Source organism: Mirounga leonina, unplaced genomic scaffold (genome assembly GCF_011800145.1).
Source record: "Mirounga leonina isolate KUSES-001 unplaced genomic scaffold, KU_Mleo_1.0 Mir_101595, whole genome shotgun sequence".
NCBI lineage: Eukaryota > Metazoa > Chordata > Mammalia > Carnivora > Phocidae > Mirounga > Mirounga leonina.
In genome coordinates this window covers 17,599,099-17,626,562 of record NW_023270158.1, presented here as the reverse complement: position 1 = coordinate 17,626,562, position 27,464 = coordinate 17,599,099, and the positions used below count along the sequence as shown (strand labels likewise).

The window sequence follows — 27,464 nt, the reverse complement described above, 5'->3', positions numbered from 1 at the left end:
AAGTACTTATAGTATATACCTTTGGGATAATTTGGGGAGGAAAAAAGTCTAGGGAATGTTAAAAAAGACTGTAGAACTGAGAAATAGAGATTATTTATGAAGAAGAATATGGATGAAAATATTTTTGATGTTTCTCTCTAGTTCCTAATTCTATACTTGGTGAATAAAAAGCATATTTAAAAAAAAATTAAATCTAATGGAAATAATTTCACTAAGCCAAGTGTCAACAATTGTTGCCCATGAAACAATAATTATAATTATTAACACTTTTGTGTGCTCATTTCCCAAAAATTTTATATACTTTGTATGTAATACTCTCCCTATTTCACAAATGAAAAAGTCAATGCATAATGGAGTTAAATCCAAGTTCACGCAGCTTTCAGGTGGCAGAGCTGGGACTGGTATCCAGATCTGTGTGATTTCTCCTAATCTCTCAATTTCACAGAAGAAAATTACTATGTGATTTTGAGAAAATTAGTACAGGGGAAATATATGCAAGTATAATAGAATAATATTTTTATGAATATAAGTGTATATATATGAATATATTGAAATGATGACATTCTTTATGAATACAATTCTAATATGGTCTAAAGAGAATTCCGGCCTTTATGGGCTCTAAAAAACCCCTAACCTTCATATTATGGCACACTTAAAAACTTTTTTTTGATCAGAGCACCCAGAAAAGTACACAAATCATAATTTTAGGTCAAGACATCACAAAGGTAACATACCTGTAGTTCCACATCAAATAAAAAGATAATATGTTGCCAACAATTGAGACAATCCTATCAAACCCTATCATAGTCATAAACTTTTCACACTTCCTCAAAGTTAACCTTTATCCTGATTTATAATGCCTCAGAATAGTTTTATTTTTAACCTAATGTAAATGCAATTGCATAATATATAGTTTTGTAACTGCCTTTTTTTCACTCAATGATGTGTTTGTGAGTTGCATCCATGATGCATATCACGTTTGTTCATTAATTTTCATGGCTGAATAGTATTCCTTCTTGTGAATATACAATTTAATTATATATTCTACTGTTCAGAAAATTTGGGCTGGTTCCAGTTTGGGATCATTATGAATAACACTGCTGTGAACATAATTGTACGTATATTTTCATGAATATATGTATGCTTTTGTATTGAGTATATACCTAAGATTGCAATTGCTGGATTACTGGGTATATGCATATTTAGCTTTATAGGCATTACAAAAGAGTTTTCCAAAGTTGATGCATAAATTTATACTCACATCAGTAGTGGATAAAGGTACAAATTGTTTCACATCCTCGTCAGTACTTGATATTGTCAGATTGTTAATGTGAGCCTTGATGGTGGTTTTATAATGGCATTTCTTGTGAACATTTGCATGTAGTGATGACTTATAAGATTAAAAACATAATGACAGTTGTTTCATTAGCTATTTGAAATATCTATTTTTTTTTTGAAATGCCTGTTGGATTATGTGTATTTCTCTTAGTGACTTGTAGTTATTTAAAATATGTATTCAGGATTTTAATCCTTTGTTGATATCTAGGTTACAATTTCTTTTTTTCTTTCTTCTTCTTCTTCTTCTTTTTTTTTTTTGCTTTTACTAGGTGCCTTGCCCTTTTACTTTTTAATGATATCTTTTTTAATAAACAGAAGTTTTAAGTTCAATATACTCTACTTAAGTATTTTCTGTTATGGTTAGTGTATTTTTGTTCTGAGCTTAAAAATAAAATTTTCTACTCTGTGACCCAAAATATATTCTCCTGAATTGTCATATAGAGACTTAATTGCTTTACCTTTCATATTACAATCCATCTAGTATTTCTGGTGTGAGGAAGGAATGAATGTCCATTTTCTTCCCATTTAGATCAAACTAAAATAACATGATTTATTTCAAAGACAATTCTTAATGTTCTGCATTGTCACTTTTTTTTATTCTTATGTTAATCCCCATACATTACATCATTAGTTTTAGATGAAGTGTTCCATGATTCATTGTTTGTGCATAACACCCAGTGCTCCATGCAGAATGTGCCCTCCTCAATACCCACCACCAGGCTAACCCATCCTCCCACCCCCCCATTGTCACTTTTAATAAAATGCTTATACATATATGGGTCACTTTATAGACTCCAATCAAGTTTCATTTGTACATTTCCCTGTAGTTATGACAATACCACATTGTTTTAATTACTATGGCTTTATGATAAATTTTGACATCTGGTAGTATTGTACAAGAAAAATTGAACCAGTTGGTACAATGGGCAAGGAGGAATTTATTCAAGACTATTTCAATTAGAGATCAAGACTATTGTAATAGGGAAGAGATTTAACTCAGTTCCCCTGAACAAAATGCAGACGAGTTTGTAAGTGCTGGAACGAGCTGACATAAAAGTACTGGAGGACCTTTGTGAGGTTGGGTAGTCAATGTGGTTATGCCGTCTCTGTTTGCTTAATTGTCCCTGATCAGAATTAGGCTCCTACCCTCTCAGAGTTTGGGACACAGGGGCACTATCTTTCTTGATAATTTCATTTCAAAGGGATGGCTTTCAGGTCCTTGAGAAAGACATTCTTGGGTTGTAGAAGATTTACATCTCAAAGGAGCAGAGAAAAATTTACAATTGCTAATTCCCTAAAGTAAGTGCTCTAAGAAGAGGAAGGGGCCTATAGCCAAAGTTTAGTCAAGCTGAAGGAAACTCTATCTTAGTTAATGTAAACCTGTCACATTTGTTTTCTCCTTTTAAAAGATTAACTTGGCTATTTTTGTTTATTCACATTTCCATGTCTGCCCCCCGCATCCTGCTATGATCTTAATTGGGGTTTATTGACTATACATATTAATTTGTGGTGAACTAATATCTTTATTATGTAAAGTTCTTCAGTTCATGAATATGGAATAGCCTTTGATTTATTTAGGCCTTTATTTTCTCCCAATAATGGTTTATGGTTTCCAGGATAGTGGGTCTTAGACTTTTTATGAGATTTATTCCTTAATTGATATTTTTCGTTATTTTTGCTGTTGCTGTAAATGGAGCTTTTCAAAATTTCATTTTCTATCTGTCTTTTGCTTATAGGGAGAAATACTCCTTGATTTTTATTCCTTGGCTTTGTATTCAGAGATCATTGCTAAATTTACTTATAATTTGAATAGTTTATCTGTCGCACCACTCAGATGTACGTATACAGGTTGTTTGTAATTACTGTTTTGCTTCTCCCTTTCCAATCATTGTTCATTTAATCAGTCTTTCTTGCCTTATTGTGCTGTATGCTCTAGTACAATGAGATTATTGTTGATCTGTTTCTCATTTTAGGTCTCAGAGGTGAGGCTTCTAGTAAATCACCATAAAGTATGATATCTCTTATAGGTTTGTTGTAGATGATTTTTATTCCTAATGTTCTAAAAGGCTTCATCATTACTGGGTGCTGGATTTTAGCAAACATTTTTTTTCAGGATCACTTGAAATGATCATATTAGTTTCTTCTTTATTCTCTTAATATGTAAAATCACACTGCTTCATTTTCTAGAGCTAAAATACCCTTGCATTCCTGATGTAAGCCAAACATAGATGATGATATGTATAATCTTTTTTATTTGTTGCTAGATTTCTTTGCTATCATTTGCTAACCTTTGATTTAGAATTTTCCCATTGGGTCCATGAGAGAGATTGGCCTGTTGTTTTCCTTGTCATAGGTTGTTGCTAGGTTTAAGTGCTTGATTGTACAGGCTTCGCAACTTGCCATTTGTGCCTAGAACTTTCTTTACTGGAGAAGTTTTAAATGAAAACTTAAATATAGTTAAATAAGACTTTCCATTTTTCATTTCCACCTTCCCGTTTCTTCTCCATTTTCCATTTTTTTTTTGGTGTCAGTTTGAGTAGTTTATGTCTTTCTAGGAATTTGTGTTTTGCCCCTAAAATTACAAGTATATTCAGGGACGCCTGGGTGGTTCATTCGGTTAAGCGTCTGCCTTCGGTTCAGGTCATAATCCAGGGTCCTGGGATCGAGCCCCGTGTCGGGCTCCCTGCTCAACGGGGAGCCTGCTTCTCCCTCTGCCTTTCCCTCTCCCCCTGCTCCTGTGCTCTCTCTCTCTCACTCACTCTCTCAAATAAATAAAATCTTTTAAAAAAATAAAATAAAGTTACAAGTATATTCAAATAAGGTTCTGTTTAATCCACATGGTATTTAATAATGTTTTTATTAGTTATCAATGTTTGAAGTTTAGGAAATGTGATATGAAACTATAAATGTCTAACGTCTGTAGAAAAAGCCACTGATCTGGTGATCCTTTGCCTGTTCTCCTATCTATTAACCTCAGTAAGAATTAAATAGCTCTGCCACCTTTAGCAGGAGCTCTCCAATTAGCTACAATCCCCATTATTCCCCATTCTCTTATACCTAGATTATTTTGTACATTTTATTGTGCATATACCTTAGAATTTGTGATTTCTTATAGATGGAATAGTTCAGTGCATAGAGTTAGAATGAGGCATAGAGGGATATCTGTTTTCCACTCACTTGATTACAAATAAGACATATAATGGATTATGTTCCTGTTTTAGAATTTAAAAGTCAAAGATTTTCAACTCTTGTATAAAATATAAGCCATAACAGACTGTAGGTAAAATATGAAAAACTAGTCGTTTTAGTGTCATGTTGAAATGTTTTTCTATATCCTGTATTATATTCTGTATTATATCCAGACTTACCACATCTGGAAACAAAAGCTAATTTTCCACCAACTAAGCTCTAAAGTTGAGATACTTGTATCTCAATAATTTATCACCATTTTCAGAGCATTTTCACATTTGTTGACCTGGCTAGGAGGCTACCAGGCCAGATACTAGTATCTCCCGTTCACTAGTGGAAATCTAAACCATAACATGATTAAGTGTTTGTGGAGAGATATTACTGAGTTGGGCAACAGTAGAACTGGGACAAGAATCCAGGCAATCTGTACTTCAGGCCTGGAGATGTGTACGAGGTGAGCAGATTCAGAGATGCTGCTATACGATTAATGCCCATTGTAAGTAGTAAAGATCTAGAATTTGAGGTGGAGAAGACAGGACTTCACATATGATTCTGACCTCCTGTGGCTCTTCAGATTTACCATAAATAGCTCTCTTGTTGCCATAAATGACTGGTAGGCAGGTATTTAATGAAGAAGAAAGAAAAAAAAAAAGGTTCTAAGACAATACTTAGGAGAAAATCCCTGTATCAGTAACTACAGAGGTGTTATGGAGCTTTGAGACATTTGTATACTATGTGAAATTCATATATTGCATTAAGCACAACGATAAGGAGACCCCCCTCAAGAAGTCCAGAGACCGTAAGGCATAAAACAGTCAGGAACAGTAAAACCTTAAATTGCCAAAGAATGCCCAGGAATCCAGTGGACACTGGAAAGGATACTCTCATGCTGGAATGCTCCTTAGGACTCCTACTCTTTATTTCCTGGTATCCCAATTGAATAGACTGTTGGGAGCTGGAGAGTACAGAGTTTATTAAGCTGCCACAGAACATTAAATAATAGCCTGCAAATAATGCATCAACAACTCGGCCTTTCTGGCTTTATTCATTAGCACTTTATAAACTCAGAAATAATATATGGATCTGACTGTAATGGCACAAGGGAACATGCTTCTTCAAGTTAAAAATCTTACTATGTTTTTAGCATAATCACCAAGACAAAATTTCATTAACGAATCAGTCATATTTACCTTTGAAAAATGACTTTGTGAAAGAGCACATGTTATTGATCTGGGAGTGTAAGTATTTTCTGATTTTTAAAAATACTTTAAACAGGGGCGCCTGGGTGGCTCAGTCGTTCAGCGTCTGCCTTCGGCTCAGGTCATGATCCCAGGGTCCCGGGATCAAGCCCCACGTCGGGCTCCCTCCTCGGCGGAAGCCTGCTTCTCCCTCTCCCACTCCCCTTGCTTGTGTTCCCTCTCTCACTGTGTCTCTCTCTGTCAAATAAATAAATAAAATCTTAAAAAAAAATACTTTAAACAAATAAGGAGGTAAAATGTCAAAAATGTTCGTAGATGAAATTATAACATTAGGCTTCAAATCCTTGTTAAGTAGGTTAGATAAAATGTGTGATTAAGTCTAGTCAAACTTCTGCCAAAATTAAATATGAAAATACTCAAAAAGGATTCAGCATCTGTACGTCTCACTAGGTTCTGTAGCACGCATTACAAGGCATATTGAATGTTGCATGTTCTGCTGAGTAAATGACATCATGAAAGAACACAGGCTTGTAGCCAGCTGGATCTGAGGTCAGATCCCAGAAACTCAATCCTGTGGCCTCTGTGGCCTTAGACAAGCCTCTGTGGCCTTAGATAAGCTACTAACTCTTCTCCGTGTCCGGGTCACCTGTAAACTGCACCTTTAGAGGTGGCAAGTATACCTTCACAGGTTCCTTGAGTTTGGTCAGGAAGTACTACAGGATCATTTAAACAGGAGTAAGAATGAGAATTTCAGAGAAACCTACAATAAGTGTTTCCCAGTACATCGGACACATTTTTCCACCCTGGATCGTATGTTAGACAGTGAAGATACAAGGCGTGCCATTTTATAATATGCTGCTTTGGTTAGCAGTTTGTGGAAGCATGTAAAATTGAGAAGAGAATCATAGAGTTGGCTAAACAGTAGTCAGTAGTTACTCTGCCCCATTTCTAGCCTCGTGATGGGTATTAGTTCATATCTTTCGATGAGTTACTTGCTGTTATTTCCACGTTGCCATAGGTAAGGTGAAGTTGCTTATCCTTTTTAACTCTGCTGTGTTTATTAAGTAGGAAAGAAAAATAAAAAATGTTAATTTTCAGAAGCCTCATTACACATAAAAGTCATTTAGCTGGGGAATATATCCCAGGGTCTGAAACTAAAATAAAATGAGATGGGCTCTCTGGTGTCTCCCTTTCTCATAAATCCCAGTTGCTGCTGTGTTGTGTGGTCTATGTTCCTTTCTTAGTGGACAGACTCCTGGGACCGCTTTATTTCTTCATGCTGGTCTTGATGGGCACAGTTCAGCTCTCACATTCTATCCTTGGCCTCAATAAATTCAAGGGTCAAGATACTTAAGTTTTACTTTCTAGGCTTGTCAAATTTTCCTCAGTTGCCTTTACCCAAATGTTCCTCTGATAGCCAGTTTTCACTTTTGCTTTGAAAAACCAACTCAACCAAACAAAGGAACTCAGATGAGAAATGTCCTTGGCGTGTATAACGATATGGGCTATAAATTAAATGGGAGGGGGAAAGCTTCCCCACTGCAGATCTAAGCACAGATGATAATGGAGTTGTGATTTAGCCCATGAAAGTGTGTTAGAGTAAGTAAACTGACATTTAGCTTCTCTTACTACTGAGATAGAATGAGAACATAAATAAAAATTAATTTCTTCTTATCACTTCATGAGATGTTATAATTCATTTTCATTTATGTACATACTGTTTTCATAGCTTTACAAAAATATGCATTACTTCTAAAAGCTCAAAGGATTCATATACTTAAATGGAAACTCAGAGAAATACTTTTTTCTCTAGAGGTTTCTAATCCTAATGCAGTGATTCTTTAAAAAAATTATTTAGCTTTCTGTCAATCCCATTCGATCCAATCTCTTAGACTTGTTACATCCCTTTAGGCAATGATAGGAACCAGCATCTTTGAGTGATTATAGAGCTGACTGATAATCTTCCAATTGCTTAGTTCTATTCTTTGTAATTCAAATTAGGGCCAATATATCTAAGGAACAACCAGATAAATCCATAAATTCAAGCACTGTGTACATCTATTTATATTTGTGCATACGGCATTACAAAAATCTACCTGTGGGCAGACATGTACAGCATATGAGCAAGCAATTTCTAATTCACTTATCTAATTTTACTGAGGTGAGTAAAAAGCATCCTGCCCACATTATAACAGAAGTGACTTAGATTCAGTTCATTGAGTGTTTTCTGAGAGTAAGATAGGTTTAACCAGTGGAATGTGCTAATAAAGGGTAGGTATGCTCTCTTGTGTTGGAAATCTTTAAAGAAGAATATATTTGAAGTATAAACAACTACTTGTGAAGATTTAGTAAGTACCTTTCTAGAGTGAGTAGGGTAAAATAGATGACCCTTGCTGGGTCTTGGAAGATTTGAAATAAACACAATGATCAAACAAAATGTAAATAACTATTAACACTTACATAACTCAGTTCAAATTAAAACTGCTTTCTAATATATAATCTTGCTTAATATTTGTAGCAGTTCTTTCAGGGGTTGGTATGATTATTGTCTTTGAGAGAAAGGAAATGATTTAGCCACAAATTTCCAGAAAGTCACTTGATTTTGTTTGGGAGGTGGGATAATAATATTAAAAAAAACCCTCAAAGAATTGCCCGAATCATTACAAAAGAATGTCGTGTTTAATTTTTTTTTTCCTTGGGGCACTTGGGTGGCTCAATTGGTGATTGAGTGTCCAACTCTTGATTTCGGCTCAGGTCATGATCTCAGGGTCATGAGATTGAGCCTTGTGTGTCAGGCTCTGCGCTCAGCAGGGAGTCTGCTTGTCCCTCATGCTCTGCTCTTCCCCACCCCTGCCCCCACTCACTCTCTCTTTCTTCTCTCTCTCTCTAAAATAAATAAATAAATCTTTAAAAAAAGTTTTTATTTTTGTAATTTGAGAAGACATACACGTGTTGGTAATCCAAGCAATTGACTGACCTAACACTTAAATCTAAGTTGTTTAGCTCAAGATATTTGTGTCTTCCCCACATAAAACACAAAATTACAGAGTGATAGTGTTTATATATTTGGGAAGTTGAATCACAATAAATTATTAAAAATCTCTTCTATTTAAATAATTTTTAATAATTTTACTCTAGTAATTGTAATGCATTTTCTAAAATTTTCCCACTGTAATAAATACATCTTTACTTTCAACAACTTTAGTTTTGTGAGCTATTTTGTAATGCCATGGAATCAGTCCCTCTTATATATGTCTTTTGTGTTAGTTTGTTAGGGCTGCCATAACAAAATACCAAAGACTGGGTAACCTAGATAACAGAAATTGTTTTCCTCACAGTTCTGGAGGCTTGAAGTCCTAGATCAAGGTATTGGCAGGTTTGGTTCCTTCTGGGGCCTTTCTCCTGGGTTTGCAGATGGCTGTCTTCTCACTGTGTCCTCACATGATCTCTCCTATGTGCCCACATGTCCCTCATGTCTTTCTGTGGGTCCAGATTTCCTCTTCTTTTAAGGATACCTGTCAGATTAGATTAGATCAGCCTCATTTTAACTTAAAATCCCTATGTAAAGGTCATATCTATAAAGGCCCTGTCACCTAATACAGTCACATTCTGTAGTAGAGGGGGGTAGAGCTTCAGCATATGAAAAATTTTTAAAGATTTTATCTATCTATCTATCTATCTATCTATCTATCTATCTATCTATCTATTTAAGAGAGAGAGAGAGAACATAAGCAGGGGGAGCAGCAGGCAGAGGGAAAAGCAGACTCCCCATTGAGCAAGGAGCCTGATGCGGGACTTGATCCCAGGACCCTGGGATCATGACCCAAGCTGAAGGCAGACGCTTAACCGACTGAGCCACCCAGGCGCCCCTTCAACATATGAATTTTAAGGAGACACAGTTCAAATGTCCATTGAATGAAGAATAGATAGAGAAGATGTGGGGTATAAACACACACACACACACATACACAATGGAATATTACTTAACCACCAAAAATAATAAAATCTTGCCATTTGCAATGACATGGATGGAGCTAGTGAATATTATGTTAAGTGAAATAAGTCCATCAGAAAAAGATACCATATGATTTCACTCATATGTGGAATTTAAAAAACAAAGCAAATGATCATAGGGGAAAAATTGAGAGAGGCAAACTAAGAAACAGACTCTTAACTGTAGAGAACAAACCTATGGTTACCAGAGGGGAGGGGGGTGGGGGAATGGGTGTAATATGTGATGGGGATTAAGGAGTGCTCTTGTTGTTGTTGTGAGCACAGGGTGATGTATGGAAGTGTTGAATCACTATATGTACACTAGAAACTAATATTACACTGTGTGTTAACTAACTAGAATTTAAATAAAAACTTAAAAAAGGTATAAATGTTTCAAAACATAACTGTAGATACATATTGGAATAGTTCTGTGCTGAACTCATTGAAACTACAATGCATATTATATGTCCTTCAACTAACATCGTCTTTCATTAAGATATAAGTCTTTGTAAATGTGTGTGTACAATCATATGGGAATAGTTGTATTCTTAACTCACTGAAACTACAGTGTGTATAACACTGTAATGCATCCTTCAACTAACACCTCTCATTAAGATATAAATGTTTCTAAATAAAAGCATAGATTAAAAAAAAAAGGATACATGATTCAGCCCATAACTTCTTTTTATTTCAAGTTTTCATTTAAATGCTAGTTAGTTAACATGTATGGTAAAATTGGTTTCAGGTGTAGAATTTAGTGATTCATCACTTACCTCTAACACCCAGTGGTAATCACAAGTGCCCCCCTTAATGCCCATCATCCATTTAGCCCACCCCCCACCCACCTCCCTGCCTCAACCCTCAGTTTATTCTCTATAGTTAAGAAGCTCTTGTGGTTTGCTTCCCTCTCTCTCTTTTTTCCCCTTCCCCATACGTTCATCTGTTTTGTTTCTTAAATCTCACATATGAGTGAAATCATATGGTATTTGTCTTTGATGGACTTATTTTGCTTAGCATAATACACTCTAGCTCCATCCACATCATTGCAAAAGGCAAGATTTCATTCTTCTTGATGGCTGAGACCTAAATGTGAAACAGGAAACCATCAAAATCCTAGAGGAGAACATAGGCAGCAACCTCTTTGACCTTGGCCATAGCAGTTTCTTACTACACACGTTTCTGGAGGCCAGGGAAACAAAAGCAAAATGAACTATTGGGACTTTGTCAAGATAAAAAGCTTCTGCACAGCAAAGGAAACAATCAATAAAACTAAAAGGTAACCTATGGAATGGGAGACGTTTGCAAATGACACATCTGATACAGGGTTAGTAGCCACAATCTATAAAGAACTTATCAAACTCAACACCCAAAGAACAAATAATCCAATCAAGAAATGGGCAGCAGGCATGGACAGACATTTCTCCAAAGAAGACATACAAATGGCCAAGAGACACGAAAAAATGCTCAACATCACTCGGCATCAAGGAAATACAAATCAAAACCACGTTGAGATGCTACCTCACACCTGTCAGAACAGCTAAATTAACAACGTAAGAGACACCAGATGTTGGCGAGGATGTGGAGAAAGGTAACAGTGTTGGTGGGAATGCAAGCTGGTGCAGCCACTCTGAAAAACAGTATGGAGGTTCCTCAAAAGTTAAAAATAGAACTGCCCTATGACCCAGCAATTGCACTACTAGGTATTTACCCAAGGCACACAAAAATACTGATTCAAAGTGACATATACACCCCAGTGTTTACAGCAGATAACCAGCCCATAACTTAAACTTTTTTTTCTGTTCATTTTTGACACACAGTGTGTGTTCAATAAGTACTTGTTGTTTAGACAGATTCATGGTGGATGAATGAATGCATTAAAGACTTTCATTAACTGCAAGTTAAATTAAATATTGGATTGGCTGAGTTATAAGCCTTTAATGAATTATCAAAATTATCTATTATTATTAGAATACCAAAGGCCCTTCTTAAAACAGTTTTCTTAATAGATTGACAATGTATCTAGAAGAGTATTATTAGTTTTTTGTGACTCATTCATATAGTGGAAAAAAAACTACAGTGCAAAGTGTATCACATTAGTATATTTTGGAATTTCTATAAAATTAACAACCTTAAGGAATCTAGTGTATGGAGGTCTTTATTTGGACTTATTTAATAGGATATCCTACTAAAATTAATAAATTGTAATCATCAATCTATGAGATTATAACCCTAAGATGCTACTTCAGTTGGGAGATGATGCTATATTTATTTAGAAGTCTCAGTACATTTCCCTTCATTTATGAAGATGGTGCTTCAGTTTGAGTGTGTCTCTCCCGTGCTTGACTCCCATCTCCACTGGGGTCAAAGGGATGCAATAAACATCCCACAGTTTGGCCTTTTATATCCTTATCCTCAAATCAGGCAGATAGTATACTTTATGGCTATAAGGTAAGATTTTCTCTGAAGCTAATTTTTTTCACAACTAATCCATTCACAGATATGTTACATACCATTTTACCTGATGTGTACTGACATGGTCACTAGGGAGTTCACTTAGAGTGCTTCTAATATGTTTCAGAAAAAAATCCCAAATACTTCATTGTAATAATTAAATGGCTAATATTGTTGAATTCATTGGTTTATATTAGCACGTTTCCTTTGATTATCTTGCATTATTATTTCAGTGCTATGGCTTCTGCCACAAACTAACATCATTCGAAAGGAGTAGAGAGTGAAACTATAAAAAGTATGAAAATCGTTACATTATGTTGAAAACAATAACGTTTTTATTGACATTTCTGAATAAAAACTGAAAACTCACTTGTGACTAAGATGCATATGAGTACATGATCATTTTCATACTGTTGTTAGTAAAATGTTTATTGCCTACTCCTGACTCATGCATGGTACTCCCTTTTTGAAAGGGTGGTAGGCTTGACAATTTTTAAGAAATTGGGTGGATCTTCAAGCCTCTTAGAAATAGGTGGATTTTTTCATGATGCTAATTACATTTGTATTTTTTGAGTCATATTTTAATGTGTTCTAGGTGGATCAATCCAAACATGTAGCATCAAGTATGCTAGAAATTATGACAAGGCTTATTATTTTAGATACCAAATATATTTGTAAAAAATATGAGTTACATTTTTTGTAGCCCTAATTCTATACAAAATAAAACATATCTCTATTTTGAGATACTTCTATCATATGGGAATAGTTGTATTCTTAACTCACTGGAACTACAGTGTGTATAACACTGTAATGCATCCTTCAACTAACATCTCTCATTAAGATATAAATGTTTCCAAATAAAAGTATAGATTCAAAAAAAAAAGACATGTTTCAGCCCATAACTTCTTTTTATTTCAAGTTTTCATTTAAATGCTAGTTAGTTAACATGTAGCCTGTCAATGAAATGTATGCCTTTAACTTCTATTGGTCAAATGTGGGTGAAGACCACTCTCGGGGCAGCTTTGACTGCATGCAGCCAACGTTCTCTAGCTCTGGAGCCTCCCAGCTTAATTGCCCAGGATTTATACACAATCAAGGTACAGCAGGTGCCCCAAACGACTCGTATGAGATGACATAAGGAAGAATGAGCCAGGTGGAGGAATCCCATGACCGAAGCACAGAAGTCATCAAACCGGGGGTCCCTATGTAGGGACAAGAGTGCAGATTTGTAAAGCACCTCAAGCTGTTTCAGATGTAGTGCCTAAGAGGAAGGGGTCAACCCCCACAAACCTTGCACATATGATTTAAAAGACACATGGCAGCCGCAGTGTTTTTCAGCGGCGACATAGGGACAGGGTAATTCACTTACTGGCTCCGAAGGCCTACAGAAAACCCAAGCTGCCGGCTCCGCTGCAGAAACACGGTGTTGGTCAAAAAAAAGGGAGCTTCCTCGGAGCAATTCTGCAACAGGTAGCCAATCTGAATCCTACAGACCACTCATATACCTTAAAGGATTATGTTTTAAAAGCGCTTCGAAGAGACTGGCCCGGATATGGTGAAATAGACAGAAATAGACAGAAGGTCGTTAGGCAGAGCTCTCTAGCACACTCATTCTGTCTCAGAATGCTGCAAGCACCGGCCATTCAGAATCTCCTGCATGTTCTAGAAGAGATCCTGCTTCTTCTCAGAATCAGCTTTGAGATTCAGATTTCATTGATCCTTTAATGAATAAATAAACTTGAATATCTCACCAGCAGGTCGAGTGCCTCCAACATTAAATGGTCACTTGAATCCCACCAGTGAACAATCTGCTTCAGGCCTCCTGCTGTCCCCTGCAGCCGCTGCCAGCCCTACCCCTCTGCCGCCGCCTTCAACTCACCGGCCCAGCTCCAATCCTCCTCAGATCGTAAATTCTAACTCCACTTCCCCTAGCACTCCAGCAGGCCGGGGGACTCAAGACCTACCTGTTGACAGTTTTAGTCAAAACACTAGTATCTGTCAGGACTAGCAAGACAAATATACCTCCAGGACTTCTCTGGAAACCTTAACTCTGGTTCACTTATACTGAAGTGTCCAAAGCCCATGGAGGAAGACCATTCAGTGTCTCAGGAAAAAGTCCAAAAAAGTCTAAAAACAGAAGGAAATGGGGCCAAATTAAAATGCACGACCTTGAGACAACTGAAGAAAAGGAAGAGGACCTTAAAAGAGAAGAGGAAATTGCCAAGCTGAATAACTCCAGTCCTGATTCCATTGAAGGAGTTAAAGAGGCTCCACTGAGCCTTCTTCAACAATTGAACTCCCAGATTATTTGACGAAATATATTGCTCTTGTCTCCTGTGAGACAAGGATGGCTTCAGTGCTGAGTATGATGGCCTTGCATGCCAGGATGGAGACTGTAGCTGGAAGATTTATCAAACTGGATACACAACAAAGGCAGCTTTCTTCAGGCTCAAAAGAGTATCAGAATGTTCATGAAGAAGTCTTATGAGAATATCAGAAGATCAAGCAGTCCAGTCCCAATTCTCATGAACAAAAATACAGATGCAAGTAACTTCCTAACAAGCTGACTCCCATCAGAAGACTAAGCGGTGAATTTGACCAAGAGAAGCGGTGAATTTGACCGAGAGAAGCAGTGAATTTGACCGAGAGCAAGCAGACTCATGGCACAGGACCTCTGCTTGGACCAGAAGCTGTGAATAAACCTAAGCTTATTTATTTAAAATTCCAAATGAGTTGCTATGAGATTTTTTTAAAAAATGAAACTTTGCTTGTTGAAAGTTTCAGTGTTAGTAAACTTGAGTTATTTATTATTTTCCCTGTTGTACTTTGCTTCCCTGCAATTTTGAAGCTGTGTTTTCTGGTCCTCCCACTGCACCCTAAGACTTAGGTTTGTCAATAGAAATAAGTTTGTTTAATACTGGGGATCCAGTGTCTGTACTTCAACTTTTTTCCTTAAAAACTTGTGTTTGTCATTAGAAATGATTTTTTAAGATTTTATTTATTTGGGAGGGAGAGAGAGAGAAAGAGAGAGAGAGCATGACCAGCGGGAGGGGCAGAGGGAGAAGCAGACTCCCCGCTGGGTAAGGAGCCCGATGTGGGACTCGATCCCAGGACCGAGGGATCATGACCTGAGCCAAAGCTGGACGCTTAACCAACTGAACCTCCCAGGTGCCCTGAAATGATTTTTTTTTTAGATATTGGGGATTCAATGTCCACACTTTAAAGTTATGTGTGTTTAAAAAAACCCAGTAATGTGCAAGGTGAAATGCTTTTGGATAAACATAAGCCTATTTTCTGACCTTTCTTATTGCAGACTCTTTGCCTTAAATGGTAGAAAACGTAGACATTTGCACAGAGTTCAAAAAAAATTAAAACATTGCTTTGGAGGGTTAAGAAATAGCAAAGTGTATGAGTATGTGTATGTGCATAGATTGTGTGTGTGTGCACAGATATGTACACACATGTGTATATACAGGCTGATTTGATCTAGAACAGTAAATCCACTCAGCAAGTTAACCATCCATTGCAATGGTTGCCTTGAGGTGTTTGCTAGTTGTGTACCTAGAGTGGGTAATCATTAGCTACATGCTTCGCACTTGGCTAGAGCAACAGGAAACATACTATGGTCTCCTTGCGTATGAATCCATGTGCTCGACCTGGATGTGGGCAGATTGTGTGATGGTGCAGAGTGGTGTGGATGTGAGCGTACATCAAGGAAAAGAGGCTGCCGCTCTCAATAGACCAAACACTGAGGTTAAACAACTGATGAGTGTTACTACTGGAGGGGTTTCTTTTTCTGGCAAATTGCTATTTGTATTGTGAGAGACAAGAGCATATCCATTTCAATGGTTTTTCAGCTTTATTAATGTTGGACAAAATCACTGTGTTATACAAATGTACCAGAGGGGCGCCTGGGTGGCTCAGTCGGTTAAGCGTCTGCCTTCGGCTCAGGTCATGATCCCGGGGTCCTGGGATCGAGCCCCACATCTGGCTCCCTGCTTCGCGGGAAGCCTTCTTCTCCCTCTCCCACTCCCCCTGCTTGAGTTCCCTCTCTCGCTATGTTTCTCTCTGTCACATAAATAAATAAAATCTTAAAAAAAAAAAAGAAAAGAAAATGTAACAGGTCTGTAGTTTTGGTGCGAAATTATAAAATTAAACATCTAGGTAACCTACTTATATACTCCTATAAAGTATTTTTTGAAGAGAGATATGCAAAGAAACTTACATACATAAAATGATATTTAAAGATTTCTTTTTCATCCTGGGAGCCAGGAATATAAAAAAAGAGCAGATACATCTAACCATAACATATTATCAGTCATCAAACAGCACAAACTTTCATCTTATGGAGTTTATCTATTGATGTTGATTTAAGCTATCATTTGTTTTATCACGTGGAAACATAAGTTATGTAGTCAAAAATTCAAAAATATAAGGATTTTGAACTAATGTTGATTCAAGTTGTAATGTCTTATCATATTGTCTTTTCAAAGTGCTGCCAGTTGAAAAGGAAAGCACTATGTTTGCCAATCTGTTTTTGAAATGTTTGCCAGAATTTTGGTAGTATCTTGAATAAAGATGTTTTTCTCCAACATCCTGTAAATACATACTTACATACATACATATATACATATATACTGTTGATAATTGGTTTATGTTACACATTAAAAAAATTCCCTACTCAGGGAATATTACAATTTTTTCACTAGAATAAACCTGAGTCTCAGTTTAGAGAGAGAGAGGGTGAATTTAAATACTTTGTAAGTATTTTTCTTACTTCTTTTTTAATTTTTTTTTAAGATTTTATTTATTTATTTGAGAGAGAGAATGAGAGAGAGCACATGAGAAGGGGGAGGGTCAGAGGGAGAAGCAGACCCCCCGCCGAGCAGGGAGCCCGATGCGGGACTCAATCCCGGGACTCCAGGATCATGACCTGAGCCGAAGGCAGTCGCCCAACCAACTGAGCCACCCAGGCGCCCCTTTTTTTACTTCTTAAGTAAAGATTATGTGTGTGTGCACAGATATGTACACACATGTGTATATACAGGCTGTATATTTAAAAATTTTTTAAGTCTACATGTGGATGTAATTTAAATCACTAACAATTTTCTTCTACAATCGGGGCATTAAGCAATTCTAATTGCACGGGATTGCTTCAAAGAAGAGTCTTTAGGTATTCTACTTAGTAGGCAGACTTTTATTCTATAGGATGTGTTTTCAAACCTAAGAAAGATACCCATTTTGCATATCATCAGTGCAAAATCCTCTTTAATTCTGTATCTATGTCTTTGCTCTCTTACATTTGCCGTGGAGACATTTCAAATGGTGGTATGGTAACTGTCTCAGACTTCTTGTTAGTATCTTTACTTTTCGGTGTCAGTTGCAAGAGTGAGTGAAGTAATCTAAAAACAAATTGAAAGGCATAGTGCTTATGTAATTATAAGCAAAAGCAGGAAGGGTGTCCTTTATAACTCCTAGTATACCTAGGAGACTCGAAATTAGATGCTTTCACAAATCATTCATGCAATTTTAAATGAAATTCGTTGGGCACCTGGGTGGCTCAGTTGGTTAAGCGACTGCCTTCGGCTCAGGTCATGATCCTGGAGTCCCAGGATCGAGTCCTGCATCGGGCTCCCTGCTCGGCAGGGAGTCTGCTTCTCCCTCTGACCCTCACTCCTCTCATGCTCTCTCTCTCTATCTCATTCTCTCTCTCAAATAAATAAATAAAATCTTAAAAAAAAAATAAATGAAATTCGTTAACAATTATTTGTTTGCTGATGTGGTGATGGGTTTTCTGTTCCACAGGTACTGGGAGATCGATGGGCGAACATCTGTAGATGGACCGAAGATCGCTGGGTTCTTTTGCAAGACGTCCTCCTAAAATGGCAGCGTTTTACTGACGAACAGGTGAGTCATGTGGGGAAATTGCATTGGTGAAAGACATGGTGAGATCGTAAATGGGTAAAGGAAAACATAAAATGATCTACTTCAGTAATTATTTATTTTCTTTTTTGGAATTGTTTGATTTCTTTCAGTGCCTTTTTAGTGCATGGCTTTCAGAAAAAGAAGATGCAGTGAACAAGATTCACACAACTGGTTTTAAGGATCAAAGTGAAGTGTTATCAAGTCTTCAGAAACTGGCTGTATGTATTTTTTAGCTTTCAAAACTTTTTTTTTTTTTTTTCAAACCCAGTAGTTTACATTAACCCCATTATCTGGTCTTTTTATTCTTCCCAATCTTAAACCAAATGTTCATTGTTTGTGCTTAAATCATAGTCTATGCAATTATAGCATATTGTAAACTTTCTTAATTAAAATAGGGACAGCTCTATTATCTTAGACAGCTTGGGCTGCTATAACAAAATACCACAGACTGGGTGACATAAACAACAGACATGTATTTCTCACACTTGTGGAGGCTGGGAATGGCAGCCATGCCAGCAGATTTAGTTTTTGGTGAGGAATCCTTTCCTGATTTGCAGACTATACCTTTTTACTTTGTGCTCCCATGGTAGAAAGAGAGGAGGAAACTTTGTGTCTTCTTTCCATTTAAAAAAAAAAAATTAATTTTAAAAATTGAGATATAATGGGTATGTCACATTTTATATTAGTTTCAGGAGTACAGCATAATGATTCAGTGTTTGTATATATTACAAAATGATTGCCACAATTAGTTACCATCCATCACCTCGCATAGTTACAATGCTTCTTTTTTCTTGTGATGAGAACTTTTAAGATCTATTCTCTTAACCACTTTCCAGTATGTTATTATTTTTTTAAAAGATTCTATTTATTTATTCCTAAGAGACAGAAAAAGAAAGAGAGAGAGGCAGAGGGAGAAGCAGGCTCCCCAAGGAACAGGGAGCCCGATGCAGGACTCAATCCCAGGACCCCGGGATCTGAGCCAAAGGCAGATGCTTAACCATGTGAGCCACCCAGGTGCCCCCAGTATGTTATTATTAACTGCAGTACATTCCCTTTACTTATTTACTTTATCACTGAAAGTCTGTACCTTTTGAGCAACCCTTACACATTCCCTCCTCTTATAAGGGCATGAACCCCAATATGGAGACTCCACTCTCATGATCTCATCTAAACCTAATAACCTCCCAAAGGCCCCACCTCCTGATACCATCACATTTTGTGTGTGTATATGGAGGTAGGGTTCAACATATGAATTTTGTGGGGACACAAGCATCCAGTCTATAACATTACACCCATGGATCCCCCCCGCCGCCCAGTTCATGTCTTTCTCACAAGCAAAATACATTCATTCTATCCCATGAGCCCTGGAAGTCTTAAATAGGAGAAATAGGAAAGAAGGAAGGGGTGACAGTTCCCATAAAGGTCTAAAACACAGCAAAGAAAATTCCATTAGATCTTAAGCCTCAAGAATAATCCTCTTTGGACTGATACACTGCCCTCCAGGACCACTGGAGTAACAGGATCACCTCCAGAGCTCCACAAGGTGGCCCCGCCTCTTCAGTTCCATGGGGGACCACCCATGTGGCTTCTGCAGCAGCCCTACCCACAGGATTCTCGGCAGTGGCCCCGCTCCTGAGGTACTACTGGGTGGGAGCATCCTGCCCCATGAACTGGAGATGTAGCCCTACCCTTTGAAACCCAGGAAGAGCTAGCCCCGCCATCTGGGCCTGTGGTGGGAGTGGTAGCTCTTAGGATCTCTGAATCACCTACATCATTCTTCCCTCTTCTTGAGCAGTTGCACCTCTTGGGCAGCCCGCCTTCATTCTGTCTAGTTTTCTCTGTTTCCTTTAGTCCCAGCTGGCAGTGTTTCTGTTGGTATAATTCCATCTCTCGTCCTGCCTTCTGTTGAGATGGCTGACTGGGTCTCTGGTTCCCACCCACACTAATCTTATCAAATGGTCAGTCAGCCATACACTTAGTGTTCTCTTCCGAACATATTTTCTCTCTTTTTTTTTTTTTTTGCAATATGGATAGGCTGAGAATTTTCCAAATCTTTAAATTCTAGTGCCTTTATGCCAAATGATTATTCTTCAATTCATTTCTCTCTTCTTGCATTTTACCGTAAGCAAGAGAAATCGTGCCACTCCTTCAACACTTTGCTTAGATATCACCGCAGCGAAATATCCAGTTCCATCGCTCACAAGTCCCGCCTTCCACAAAATGCTGAACATCAACACAATTCAGCCAAGTTCTCTGCCACTTTATAACTAGGATCATCCTTTCCCCCCATTTCCAATGATAGCTTCCTCATTTGCGTCTAAGAGTTCATCAGAATGACCTCTACCATCCATATTTATACCAATATTTTTGCCCATTTTAATTTATGTACTCTCTAAAAACATGGACACTTTCCAGATCTCCTCTTTTCTGCCAGAGCCCTCACCAGAATTGCCTCTAGGAGTCCTTTCATGGTAGTCTCAGCTTTTTCTACCATGCACCTCAGGACTCTCTCAACCTCTACCCGTTACTCAGTTTCAAAGCTGTATATACATTTTTAGGTGTTTGTTACCGCAGGACGCCACTGCTTGGTACCAATTCCTGTGTTAGTCATCTCAGACTTCTATAACAAAATATCACAGACTGGATGGCTTAAACAACAGACATTTATTTCTCACACTTCTGGAAGCTCAGAAGTATGACGTCAAGGTGCCAACTGGTTTGGTTCTTGGTGAGGGTCCTTTTCCTGGCTTCTAGACAGCACCTTCTAGCTGTATCCTCACATAGCAGAGATAGAGGAGGATCGGGTGTCTCTTCCTCTTCTTCTAAGGGCACTAATCCAATCATGCTGCTCTACTCTCATCTTCTCATCTAACCCTAATTACCTCCCCAAAGCCATTTCTCCTAATAATACCACAGTGGGTGCTTAAGCCCTCATTTCATGAATTTTGGAAGAATACGAACATTAATTCCATAAGATATAGACAGATTTGCAACTGTGTTTTTCAAAACAAAAATTGTACTTTTGAAAAAACACAGCAAACCTGGAAGATTTCAGTTAAAATAAAAAAGTAACACTAAGAATGTCCTAGAAGGCTGTAAACAATATGTAGTCCTAAAGTAATAGTCTACATCAAAAACTAATGATGTACTGTATGATGACTAACATAACATAATAAAATTAAATTAAATTAAAAAAAGTAATAGTGTAAATTAAATTCTTTGAGAAATATAAGAGAAGTATAAGAGATGATTATCCTCACATAAGGGGCTCATGCCTTCATTTGGAAAACTAGAAAAAAACATTAAAGCAACCCAAATGGCATTAATTATAAGTACCTGTGTGTTTTGAGAAATGAGGGAACTTTGGCAGTAAAAGGACATCAGGGAGGGCTTCAATAAGACATTTCAGTTTGAGTTGAAACTTACAGGATTAGAAAAGATTTCTAAAGCTTGTCTTCCACTGTGAACTTTATTATTTTGCTGTAAAGGAGAAGGCAGTGTAAGATTAAGAACTTAGTTTTTCTTTTTTTTTAAGATTTTATTTATTTATTTGAGAGAGAGAGAATGAACAGGGGGAGGGGCAGAGAGAGAAGAAGAGGGAGAATCTTAGGCAGACTCCCAGCTGTACACAGAGCCCTATGTGGGGCTCGATCCCAGGACCCTGAGGTCATGACCTGAGCTGAAACCAAGAGTCGGACAGTCAACTGACTGAGCCACCCAGGCGCCCCAAGAGCTTAGTTTTTCAAATAAAATATTCCATAGTCAGTATTTCTTCTTGTTTTTTTGATAGAGTAATTCTATTAAATACTAACTTGATGTTAACTCGAATTTAAAACAAAGGTCTGTTATAAATAATGTTTTATAATTTTACCTAAATGAATCTATATCTATATTGACATTATATAATATAATCAAATCATTTATTTAAAGCTAATCTTAAATAAACTTCCCCAGTTAAATTGGTACTGTTTTACCAAATATTTATTTGTATCATACATCTTTTTGCTCCATAGTTACTAATCTTAGGTTTTTAATTTAAAATAGATTCACTAATGTATTACTTCTTATTACAAGCTAGCTTGTTATGGAAAATAATTCATTCCTCAAAAAAAATATTTATATATGCTTTCTGGAGTGATCTGACCACTAAAGACAGATTTCAGAAAAGTCATCTCTATTTGTATCAAAAGAATGCAAAAACGTCCGTGATATATTTGTAATTTTGTTCTGCAGTTGATGGGGAGCCACTGAGAATTTGATAAAATCATAGTCGCATTTGTGGAATATTCATTGGTATGAAGGAGACCAGTTAGCAGAAGTGAACTAAGTAGCACTGGGTAGGAAGAGGAGGAATGAGACAGCTTATTTCAGAAGAAATTGAGGCCCAGGATAAAACACCTGGCATGCATAAGGTATCATAGAATATTAGTAGCAGAGTCAAACTGAGCACCAAGACATCCAGACTCAGGCCCAGCCCTGTTAAGCTATTTCAAAACTCCTCATATCATTTGATTCCTTGACAACAAAAGAACTGCAATCGAGAACTGTCATTTGGAGCGATCATGTGCTACTATGTTGACATTTTAGTGAATAAAAGACTTTACTAGCCTCAGGACCATGAAAATACTCTTCTAGCAAAGTCTCAATAATTTTCCAATATGATTAAAATTCAAATTATGTCACCTTGCTTGTGAACAAAGTGAAAATATGTTTTGTATAAGTCTTACCGTTTGATAGTTTTAGCCAATTAACAAAACCTGACAGCTGGTCTAGAATTTGAGGTAAAATTCCCCTGCTGACTCAGGCAGTGAATAAGAATTTAATGTTCATTAAAATATGTCACAATCTGAGACCCAAAACAGGTACCATCTGCCACCAGTTCCTACTACATACCTAGGTAGAGATACAGTGTGCTCAAACTCTTTTATTTATAATCAGTGTAATTTGTTTTGAACTATTATCACCAATAGCCCATGGGATCTCCTCCTTTTCCTTTGAGGTGGGAACTGAGGAGTCAAGTATTTAATTTCCTCTAGATCTGTGCTTTTATCCAAACCGTGTAGACCTATTATTTTTTTATTTTTGTGTGGTCAAAACTGATTTTTTATTTGCTATAAACGATAAAAAGGAAAGGAGAGAAGAAACAGTGACCCTTATGAGGTGAATTCCAAGGCTGGTAGAATCACGTAGGCTAGCCTGGGAAGGCCCAAATTTGAAAGGAAATGTGCAGCTCCTGTGAGGACTGGTGGTGTTTTGCGGGGAAGGGCAGCTCTGGGAAGCCTGGTGATCCATGAGCCGATGGTGTGCAGGGGATACAGGGGTACTAGGGAGTTGAGGACAGTCTCAACTGTGGCTGTGGGACACGTGGTAGCTCAACAAGTCCCTATTGATAGTTCCATTCTACCGGGACTTGATTACTTTGCCTCACCTCCTGTCACCAGCCTCAAAGAATTCATGCAAGTAGAATCAATGGTTCTCAAACTGTGATCCCCAGACTGGGATCTCGTTAGGTCCTGGGACACCTGGATCTAACAACAGCTGGGAACTTGTTAGAAATGCAAATTCTTAGGTCTCAGCCCAGACCTGCTAATTCATACAGACTGGCAGTAGGGCCCAGAAATCTGTATTTTAGCAAGGCTTCCACGTGACTCTGATGTTCCCTCAAGGAATCCCTGGGCCTTTTGTAAGGACACGTTCATTTTGCACTTCTAACGTTGACCAGATAGGTCATGTCTGTTCTGTCTTCTTGAGCGGCTTCTTTGCTTCCTGTCTCTCCTTACTACTAGCCTGGCCTAGTTTATTGACTGTATCTTCCTGCCTGTCTTGGAGGTAAGTCCAGGTGCTTGGCTTCTTTGAAAAATAAAAATACATTTCTTCTTTTAAAATCCTGGCTGTCCTCTGCCATGTGTAAGTTTTCTAGAGCTTCCTGAGTTTTCCAGAGCTCTCTGGTTCTCTGGCACTCCAAGACCTATGATCAGTTTTTGATATGCAGAAAGACATCTATTTTATACCCTAATAATAAATAACAAATCATAGTCATTTATTATGCATACATAAAATCCAAGCATAGAAGTATTGATAGTCAAGGATAGATGGGAGAAGGTAATTCATTGCTATGATTCAATGCTGTCATGGATTTCCTGTCTTCTCCTTCTATTAACTGTGGTAGAAGAGTCCTTTGGGTAGTGGGAGATCATGAAAAGAGAGAGAGAGAGAGAGAGAGAGAGAGAATGAGAGGAAACATTCCCCTAACAAGAGGAAACAAACTGAACCACTCACCTGCCATCACCACTTTAGAAAAGGCAGATCTAAAATTTACTAGCTAGAAGCATTGGTACAGTGTTCTTGTCATATAGATTTAGGTAAAAATATACAGATTCAATACTTCTACAATGTCATTATAATAATGTTATTACTTTACCTTGAGTCCATTTTCCCTAGTGGTATTCTTTAGTGGTGATTTGACTTTCCCCTTTATTTTTGTGATGCTCACGAAGTGCTTCTTCATTTGGCTTAATTTTAACACAGATGTCTTAGTTTCATTTGCCACTAAATCCCTTTGGGTATCCAATTAGTTTTATAGATCATCTAAGAAAAACTGTTTAGGTAACATGAAGTTACCCATAAATTTCCAACACAGATTTTTTTCCTCTTCTTCAAACATAACTCTCAGATCCTTGTTCTAAAATGTTTCCAAATCGTTACCCATTTAGCTTAAACAATGGTGCACCTCTGAGCCTTACACATAGAGCTATTTAAAGTAGCTTCTTAAACCCTGAGAAAGTAAGCCAAAGAGGATTGTATATACATCTTTATATTTTTAAATGTATTTAAAATGTCTTTCATTCTATCATAACTTCTTCCAAAAAAACCTTGAGATGGCTTGCAATGAAACAAACGGATGCCAAAAGTTAAAAGAAGAAAAGAAAAATGAGATGTCATGAAGGGATTGGAGGAATCTACAAATTTAAATTTGGGTCCTAGCTCTAGCCAGGGAGCTGAACTATTGTTTTACTATTAGTCCAAGTGCACATTTAAATTTGATGGAGGGCAGTCTGTGAATTAAACGAACAAAATCAATATACAAAACCAATGTATTACTAAGTTCCCACATTGAAAGTTTATTTTGGTATGAATTCTCCTTAGAAATCTTAACTCATATTTTGATTTATTGCATTCTTTCAAACTGAGAAAAAATAGTGGAAAAAAAAAAACCCTTAATTGCTGAGGAAAAATAGGAAAGAACTTCACAACTAGCTTTTATATCTTAAAAATAGCATGCACTAAGAATCCAATGTAAAGTACACCAGGTAAAGCAGATTCTGAATAAAGGGTGAGCTAATTGAAGGAGACACCAGAGCCTTCTGCAGCTCAGAGCTATCAGTGCAGTTGGCACGCCCAAATGAGCTACATAAAGTATCCTTTGATTTCTTTGTGTGTATGACACTTCAGTTCATAAGCAATCGGTACATATGTTTCATGATAATTTTTTTGCCATGTGTAATATCAGTTGTTCTTGAATTCGCAATTGTTTTGGAAAGACAGACTTCACTGTTTAGTTTATGTTTATTGTACTTGCTATTGCCAGAAAGAGGGGATTGCAAAGGGACTGTAAAATAATTTTCTCCTTTCTTTCTTCTTATTCTGTGTCTACAAGTTAAGTCAGGGACTATTATTTGGGAGCTGGAAATTGGATTTTCCAAAGTGAAGAGTAACCTTAATGGATAAAATGAAAGAATAAGCTGTCCTGATCTACTGATTTCATACAAGCCACTTTGTTTATTCATTCCATAGCAACCAGAGGGCATGTGTGACTCCTCATAACTCACAGGAACTTTGAAAATATGAATGTTATAAAAATTACTCCATAAAACACATATGAAAACATGCAAAGTGATTCCAAAGGATTTGTGTCACACTCAATTACTTAGTTCTATTACTTAATGGGCTTTAAAATTAGCTTTAGAAGATAATTACTCAGATAGCCAAATGTTAATTGAATAACAGATACTAAAAAAAATTTAAAAGTCAGTAAACTGCCCTTTGAGCAACACTACTTTTTTACTTGGAAGTCCCTTAAATATTTTTAAATAGCTCTTAAGTTTCTCTACTAGGTGTTTATGCTACATCTGACTTTTTTTTTTTTTTTTTTCCTTCACGCTTCTTGGGAAGATTATTTGGATTACAATTTTCTACTTATATTCTTATGGGCTCTTGATCCTTTGCAGGCACGATTACAATCTTATCTATACAAATGAGAAAATACATGCAAAAGCAATATGAACTATAGTGTTTTAGAAAATGTAACCTAGGCTTATTACATGTTCTTTCCTGTTTTAACAGGCCTTAAAAACAGATCTAGAAAAGAAGAAGCAAACTATGGACAAACTCTGCTCACTCAACCAAGATCTTCTTTCAACACTGAAAAACACATTGGTAGCCCAAAAGATGGAAGCATGGCTGGACAACTTTGCCCAGCGCTGGGATAATTTAGTCCAAAAACTTGAAAAAAGTTCAGCACAGGTTAGTGATACTAATTACCCTGTAATAAGTCATCCTTTAGATTTTTGAAATTTTCATTAAGAGAGCAGTGTTATAACCCTACAAAATATATCACTGGACTAGTCCTTGTCAAGTATTCCGTTGAATAAAAGCATGGGTCTCTTGGTTGTCTTGATATTGGGGAATGTGGGAGAGGTGAAGGAGTGAATGCTGACTGAACTAGTGACGGTCTTAGAGTGCGGCCCCTTCCAGTTCAGTGGGAATGAGGATGGGAGTGACTTAGAGCAACTGGACCAAGTTCTTGGGGACTATGTCTCACAACCTAAGCCCAAATCCTAGATTTCTAGAAACTGGAGGGCCATTCATTGGTCCCTACATTTTATATATGAGAAAAATGAAACATAGGGAGGAAAAATGAATTGTCCAAATGAAATTAGTGATAGGAGCACGGTTAGGGCTCAGGTCCTTTGATTTCATGGGAGACCTCATTCTATTACTTCAAGTAAGGATCTAATCATTGGATGTTCTTTCTGCCACAGACAGTTGATTCATAACACAAACACATAGACTGTGGATTAGGAAAGCATCTGTGTTCCATTTGTAGTGTCATCATGTGGTTTTATGTTAAGCATTTTAAAAGTTTTGGTAATTTAAAGAATATGGGGTAGTTTTAAAGTAGAAACTTTTATTATCTGATATTATTAGATGGTGGAATCATGGCTCATCATTCAAAATACTAACATTATATATAATAGTATTTAACATATTCTGCCATATTATTTTCCATTACAGAAGCTAACCTTTACTAATCAGTTGCAATTCATGGCTCAATGCACCATGCGTACATCTCTATTAAAGCAGTGACCA

The 27,464-nt window shown here is 37.1% G+C and overlaps 1 protein-coding gene and 1 pseudogene across 9 annotated transcripts in view; both read left to right on the top strand.

Moving 5' to 3' along the window:
• DMD (dystrophin) overlaps nucleotides 1–27,464 on the top strand; it is a 1,717,438-nt gene that overhangs the window by 243,999 nt on the left and 1,445,975 nt on the right. For all 9 annotated transcript variants that reach the window (XM_035001266.1, XM_035001277.1, XM_035001248.1 and 6 more), the window contains 3 exons: nucleotides 17,976–18,077; nucleotides 18,206–18,313; nucleotides 26,439–26,618. In XM_035001266.1, the coding sequence (XP_034857157.1) occupies nucleotides 17,976–18,077; nucleotides 18,206–18,313; nucleotides 26,439–26,618 (390 nt within the window). The remainder of the gene's footprint in view (nucleotides 1–17,975; nucleotides 18,078–18,205; nucleotides 18,314–26,438; nucleotides 26,619–27,464) is intronic.
• Nucleotides 351–16,051, top strand: LOC118002395 (annotated as a pseudogene).